The sequence below is a fragment of the Pteronotus mesoamericanus genome, unplaced genomic scaffold (assembly GCF_021234165.1).
Source record: "Pteronotus mesoamericanus isolate MK-2021 breed Mesoamerican mustached bat unplaced genomic scaffold, CSHL_Meso_final contig_72, whole genome shotgun sequence".
Lineage (NCBI taxonomy): Eukaryota > Metazoa > Chordata > Mammalia > Chiroptera > Mormoopidae > Pteronotus > Pteronotus mesoamericanus.
The window spans coordinates 623,390-630,214 of record NW_026555242.1 but is presented as its reverse complement, the minus strand read 5'-3'; the positions used below and the strand labels follow the sequence as shown (position 1 = coordinate 630,214).

General features: G+C 50.8%; 1 protein-coding gene across 1 annotated transcript; it reads left to right on the top strand.

The window, feature by feature from the left end:
- Window positions 1-740: 740 nt before the first annotated feature.
- Window positions 741-5,690, top strand: ORAI3 (ORAI calcium release-activated calcium modulator 3). The gene is made up of 2 exons (XM_054582800.1): window positions 741-1,188; window positions 4,021-5,690. Exons 1-2 carry the CDS (start codon window positions 961-963, stop codon window positions 4,678-4,680), a joined length of 888 nt encoding a protein of 295 aa, XP_054438775.1. The 5' UTR covers window positions 741-960; the 3' UTR covers window positions 4,681-5,690.
- The last annotated feature ends 1,135 nt before the right edge of the window (window positions 5,691-6,825 follow it).

The following is a 6,825-nucleotide window of genomic DNA, read 5'->3' as shown; positions in this document are numbered from 1 at the left end:
TTAGTAACACGCTCGCCCGCCCTTGCCCCTTCCTCTAGTGGTGGGGCGGGGTTAGGGGAGCCAGTGCACGCCCCTCGGCCCAGGCCTCCTGGGGAGCTGGGTTGTACCAAGTAGGGGAGGGGGGAATTTATCCACATACCTCAGGTATCAGGGAGGTGCGCGGGTGGGGGGAGGGATTGGGCAGACCAAAGGTCAACGGGAGGGGGTTGTGGGGGATCGTGAAAGGCTTGAGGTTGGGGCCGCTTGCGGGGAGGGGGGAGGAGGCAGCCCGGCGGGGGACAAGTTGGGGACCCAGCCGGGCTGGGCCCCGGGTCTGTACAATATGGTTTGCTATAAAATTCAAAATCTTCCAGCTGGGGCCACTGAGTTCATGTGTCTGTCTGCGATGTCAGGAGAGGTTGGGGAGGGTTGGAGGGAGCGTGGCTGTTAGAACGGATCTGGGAGCCTCGGACCTCCTCTGAATCCAAGAACTGAGCTTACGGGGCTCTCTGTAGTCCCTACAGACTGATGGGTTCGCCTTTTTCCCGAGTTTGCAATTTAGGGGGTTAGACGTCTGGACAGCTGGGTGTGTCCAAGTGTGTTTGGAATGGTCCAGACGCTAGTTGCTAATATGCATGACATTTTAGGTGGACTGGTGTCGCTGGGTCCCTTGAGATCTCTTGCCAGACGCCCTCGGGCTCCACCCAGTCATGTGGGCGCCCCGGCTCCGCCTCTGCCCCAGTTCCTGTTTCAGCCTCTGCTGTCCCGCTTCGGCCCCTAGGGTTTCCCGCAGACTCTGGCTCTTCCTTCTTATTCGGACTGCCTCTTCCTGGGCGCCTGCCGCCCACATCTTTGCTCACCCGCAGGGGGATGGGGCCTCCCCTTCGCCTGGGCTGGTCTTCCTTGACACCCCGAGGCTACTTGGTCCCGCCCTGACTGCCCACTCCACCTGGTGCTGCGGCCCCCCCTCCACCCCCCAGGATGAAGGGCGGCCAGGGGGACGCAGGCGAACAGGCCCCGCTGAACCCGGAGGCCGAGTGCCCCGCGGGCTCGGCCACATACCGAGAATTCGTGCACCGCGGCTACTTGGACCTCATGGGGGCCAGTGAGCACTCGCTGCGGGCGCTCAGCTGGCGCCGCCTCTACCTCAGCCGGGCCAAGCTCAAAGCCTCCAGCCGCACGTCTGCCCTGCTCTCGGGCTTCGCCATGGTGAGGGGAGGGTGGGGGCGCACAGGTTGGGGGGAAGGTACGGGGTGGTGGGCAAAGTAAACCCAAGGGAGGCAAGGCAACAGGAAAGGGAAAAGCTGGGTCTTAAAAGGTAAAAAGGGAAACAAACAAGGTCCCAAGGGACGATACAAGTCCCTTTAACGGGTGTGTCTATGTGTATATGTAAACAGACCCCCAGCATAAACTGGGCCACAGGAAGGATAAACGAGTGCTAAAAATGTCATGGGGGACACAAATGATGTTGAGGGAGTAGACAAATCACTAAGGGGAATACATATGCAAGGAGGGGGCAAAGAGGTCCAAAAGCATACTCCAGGCAGGAATGATTATTAGACAAAGGCAAATCAGATCTGGAGGGGTGGGGGACGGGATCAAAGAAAATAAACTGGATGGAGCCCTCACCCAGTTGAAGGTGGGCCCATCCGAAGCAGGGTGTCTAGCACCCAGAGGGACAAAGGGTGCCTAGTTTTTAGCCCAGGAAGTTTTGAGAAGAGAGGATGCTTCTGAGGAAGCCTGTGGGAAAAGAAGCTGATTAGGAAGCTGATAACATGATTCCTGAGCTGATAAGCTGAGGGTGTGGGAAGATATCAACTAACGGTCCCAGCAAAGTCTCATAGGAAGTGGGACTGAGGGAGGTCCTGGGGTAAGGAGTCAGCAGACACAAGTCCTGGCTTGCTTGCTTGTGGTCATCTGTGTGACCCTGGACAGGCACCCACCACTTTGCAGGTCAGTGAGAAATTGTGAGATCATGGAGGGTGCGGCCTCTGTAGCCTGCCAAGTATTTGCCCCAGGATGAGCTGATTCTTGTCATCAAACCCTAGGTCCAAGCATGTTAGAGCAAGACATGTCAAAGATGTCTCAGACTATCTGTTAATTGGACGGTCATGGAAAGTGAGGCCCAGAATGGGTCAGTGGCTCTGCCAAGAGCATTCAGCAGATGAAGAATATAGAAAAAAAAGGACTCAGAGTCTCTGGCCTGTTAGTCCAGGGTTTCCCCACCATCATGACAGGAAGAAGGGGAAAGAGTCTGGCAGGAGGGGTGGGGCGGGAATCTTTATAGGACCATGTTCCTGTTGCGAGCAAACTGAGATGGGAATAAAAGGGTCAGAGCACTAGGTGTTTCGGGTTAGCCCCTGTCTCAGTGCCACGGCCTCTGTATTTGAAATGCTTAGAGGAAAAGTATCCCTAAGGGTCATCCTAGTTCTATGATTTTTTATGTAGGAGCTCAAGATCCACAGGCCAGCCCACCCTTCCTGACTGGAATCACGTAGGGACAGGGAATTGGCTCTCCTTCAGCTATACAGACTGCAGGGGGAAGGAAGCAGTCCCATGGACTTACCTGGCAGAGGTTCCTCACCCCCGTCCACCCCGTAGTCCATTTCTGCCCTGCTGTTGGGCTTGCATGTTGCTGGGGTGACAGCTTAAGGGCCAGCATCTTCTATGCAGAGTCTGAGGCCAGACGAGTAGGTTCTTGGAGCAGGACTGGCTCCAGTTTTGCCAGGGGAGAGCAAGGCTGGGTCAGGCTATGGGAGAAACCAGGAGTAGACCTAGCCTGGACACCTGTCTGTGGAAAACACCTGCTAACACCCTTCGTGGTCCAGTTTCCCCAAAATACCCTTGCCTCTCTACCACCTCTCTCCAGACTCTGCATCTTCCTTCCCTTAGCCCCAGAGCAATCTAATGGGTCCTGCAAGAACTACTGGGGAAAGAGACAGATTGTGGAATTCAGGTGGCCTAGGTTAGAATAACATACAAATTGTATTGAACTGTCACTGTGCTTAGGGCTTTTATGCGCATCATCTATTATCCTGCAAAGTAGGTACCACTACTATGGTCATTTTACAGCTGAGAAAACTGAGGATCAGACATGTTGAGACACCTGCCCAGTGTCCCACAGCAAGTAAGTGGCAGAATTTGAACGTAAGCAGTCTAGTTCTAGAGTTCAAATTTATACCAGCCTAGGACAGAATCATCAACTCAAATGTTTGCAAAGGGAAGGAGGTAATATGGAAGCCAAGTTGGTTTTGTAGGGACTGTGGCTATAAAGAGACCCCATGAGCTGTTCAAAGGCAGCAGCCATGACTCAACTCTAACTCATAGTTGCCATGCAAGAATGTGGGCCTGGTATAACCAGATCTTCCAAATTTTCAAGAGCATCTGGGAATTGGGATATTTATAGGAAATCTCTTAAATTTTAAAAGTTGGTAACTTCATTCTTTAAGAAACACTGAGCCATGCAAAAACATATTGGCAAGCTGGCTTTGGTCATAGTATGCCAATTTGCAAACTCTGGCCTTGGAATTTAGTGTTAACTCTAATAATGACAGCAAACACTTACTGAGTACTTACTATGTGCCTTGCACTATTATTACTTGATGTCTATTATCTCATTTAATTTTCACAACAACTTTATAAGGCAGGTAGGTGCTATTATCAATCCCCATTTTCCAGGTGAGGACATTGAGGCACAGAGAGACTAAGTCACTTGCTCAAGACTATACAGCTTATAGACCTGAGAATGAACCCAGACAACTAGCTCCAGAATCTGTGCTTTTTAACCCTTATGTTATAACAAGGTAAGATTGTCAGAAACCTGTCATCCAACCATTTTGATAGCTAGGTGGGAAAACTAAGGACCAGAACAGGCAAGAGCCTTCCCTAGGCTGCCCGTTCATGTGCTCAACAAAGACAGTCTTTTTTTCTGCCAGGCAGACAGTAGGTCCTAAGGCTACATCACTGATATATGCCAACGGGCAAACACTCTGCTACTGTTCAGGAGGTTATGGGCATTCAATCCATCTCTTGTCCCCACAGGTGGCCATGGTGGAGGTACAACTGGAGAGCAACCATGAATACCCGCCAGGCCTGCTGGTGGCCTTTAGTGCCTGCACCACCGTACTAGTGGCTGTACACCTCTTTGCACTCATGGTCTCCACGTGTCTGCTACCCCACATTGAAGCTGTTAGCAACATCCACAACCTTAACTCTGTCCACCAGTCTCCACACCAACGACTCCACCGCTATGTGGAGCTGGCCTGGGGCTTCTCAACCGCCTTGGGCACCTTCCTCTTCCTTGCTGAAGTTGTTCTGGTTGGCTGGGTCAAATTTGTGCCCATTGGGGCCCCCTTGAGCACGGCAGCCCCCGTGGTACCTGCCTCCCAGGTACCTGGGACTCTGCCACCAGTGGCCACCTCCCTTAGTCCAGCTTCTAAGCCTCCTTCTGCTTCTGTAGCCCCGCCAGAGGCTAAGCCATCTGATGCCTGCCCACCCCAGCAAGCATGTGGTGGTGGTGGGGTCCATGGACCAGGTTGGCAAGCGGCCATGGCCTCCACAGCAATCATGGTACCTGTAGGGCTTGTGTTTGTGGCCTTTGCCCTGCATTTCTACCGTTCCTTGGTGGCACACAAGACAGACCGCCACAAGCAGGAGCTAGAGGAGCTGAGTCGCCTGCAGGGGGAGCTGCAGGCTGTGTAAGGTTGGTGTTAACCACTCTTACAAGCACTGCCTTCCTCAGGGGTCAGCCAGACGCCCCGCGTCTACAGACCACTCCTCCCTGACCCTGGAGGTACTTAGGTACAGACCAGATTCCTGGTCTCAGGATCCTTTGGGCTGGGACTTAGGGCAGCTCCCACATTCCCAGGGCCTGTCCTGTGGATTTTGTAAGTTCTACTCTACACCTGGGCTGGGAGGAGCAAGGGAGGAAGTGGAAGATCCTCAGTCCAAGGTTCATACAGTTGGTGGAAGGGAGGCAAGGCAGGGAGGCCCTGGTCAGAACTTTGGTGCTGCCCCTTAGCCACTGGCCCCTAACGGGTTGTGGAGATCAGGTTATACACCCACCCAGTTGCTCTAGAAGGCAGCCAACCCTTGTTTTAATTCTGTAGAATTTTAAAAAATTGATTTTAGAGAGAGAGGGAGAGAAAGAAACATCAATGTTAGAAAAACATCAACTGGCTGCCTCCCTCCTGTACACACCCTGACTAGGGATAGAACCTGCAGCCTAGGTATGTGCCCTGGCTGGGAATTGAATCCCAACCCACAACCCTTTGGTGTACGGACGACACTCCAATCAACTGAGCCAGGGTTTGTAGAATCTATTTTATAGTTGGCATTTATTGGGAAGCTTCTCCTCATTTCCAGATTTCCATGGGTTTCACATTCTTGTTTTAGTTGCTATAGAGAGAGATTTGGGTGTTTCTGCCCCAGGCATAGGTCTAGCCTTTCCTAGAAGGAGCCTCCGTATTTTTGGAGGTTCAAGTGCCAGTTCAGCTTCCTTAGACCCACACTTAATGCTTCTATATCTGATTCTCAGTCTTCTGTGCCAGGGTTGGGGGAGTCTTTGGAGTCTGAGGGCCTGTGCGCCCAGCTTGACACTTGGCAAGGGTTGGGATGAGGAGGTTTGAAGGGAGAAGGTCCAGTTTCTAACCCTTGCAATACAGAGCTGTTCTGCCACTGAATTTTTGATGCACCTTGTTTTGTGTAATAAATTGTATTTCACAGATGTCCCTGTGCCTGTAAACGGGGTGAAGGGGAGGCCTCTTTGGGATCAGGTGACTTGTTCCTAAGAGACCAGTAGAGGCAAGTGTACCTGGGTGCTGGGCAAGGGGGTGGAAGAGTAGGTTCCAGGTGTGACCCCCTTCTGATGCTGACAGGAGCCTGTAGTTTCTGAATGTAGAGACTAAGTTAATTCAAGGCAGAAGACTTTTGCACTCTGAGCTCAGGATCTCTATCTCTTCCATTGAGGATTTAGTGTAAGTTTGTTTTACGCTAAGTGTTTTTCCCTGAGTGACTACTATGCACTAGGGGCTTTTCATTTAACCCTCAGACCACCTCAAGAGACTTGAGTCTTTTTCATTTCCACTTTAGAGGTAAGGGGCCTGAGGCCTAAGAAGGCTGAGGATCTTTCCCAGAGCCACACAGCTAGGTGAAAACTTGGTCTACCTTTACCATCACATGGGGAATCCTGTTTGACTTGAGTAAAAGGAGACAATACTTTAAAAAAAAAAAAAAAAAAAAAAAAAGAACCTCTTGGATTATTTGTTGGTATTCTTGCGCTTTTTGAAAATTTTCATTTATTGAGTTTTAGAGAGAGAGAACCATCGACTTGTTCTATTTATTTATGCATTCATTGGTTGGTTCTTGTATGTGCCCTGACTGGGGATCAAACCTGCAAACTTGGCATATTGGGAGGATGCTCTAACCAACTGAGTTGCCAAGGCAGGAGCCAGTACCCTTCAACTGGGACAAGAGAAAGGAATATGATCTCATTACCCATGCTTCTGCATAAATTCACTTTTTCATCCTCATTTTCCTCAAAATTCAGAAGGTCCCAGTCCTATGTCTTCTATTCTTATGGTGTGAGACCATAAAAAAATCCCCCTTTTCTCTTCCTGTTACTTAAAATAGTGAACTTGCATGAACCAGGGATCAAGAGCCTTTCCTGTGTTTTTCAGATGCCTACAATAATCCTGCGTGACAGGAATTAATATCCATTTCAGAGTAAGACTGAATCTTTGAGTCAATGACTTGCCCAGGGTCATACAGCGAGAGATGTAGAGTTGTCTGGAACCTAGGACATCCTCAGTTCAAGCAGAGTGGCCTCCTTGGAATGTCATTACCTAG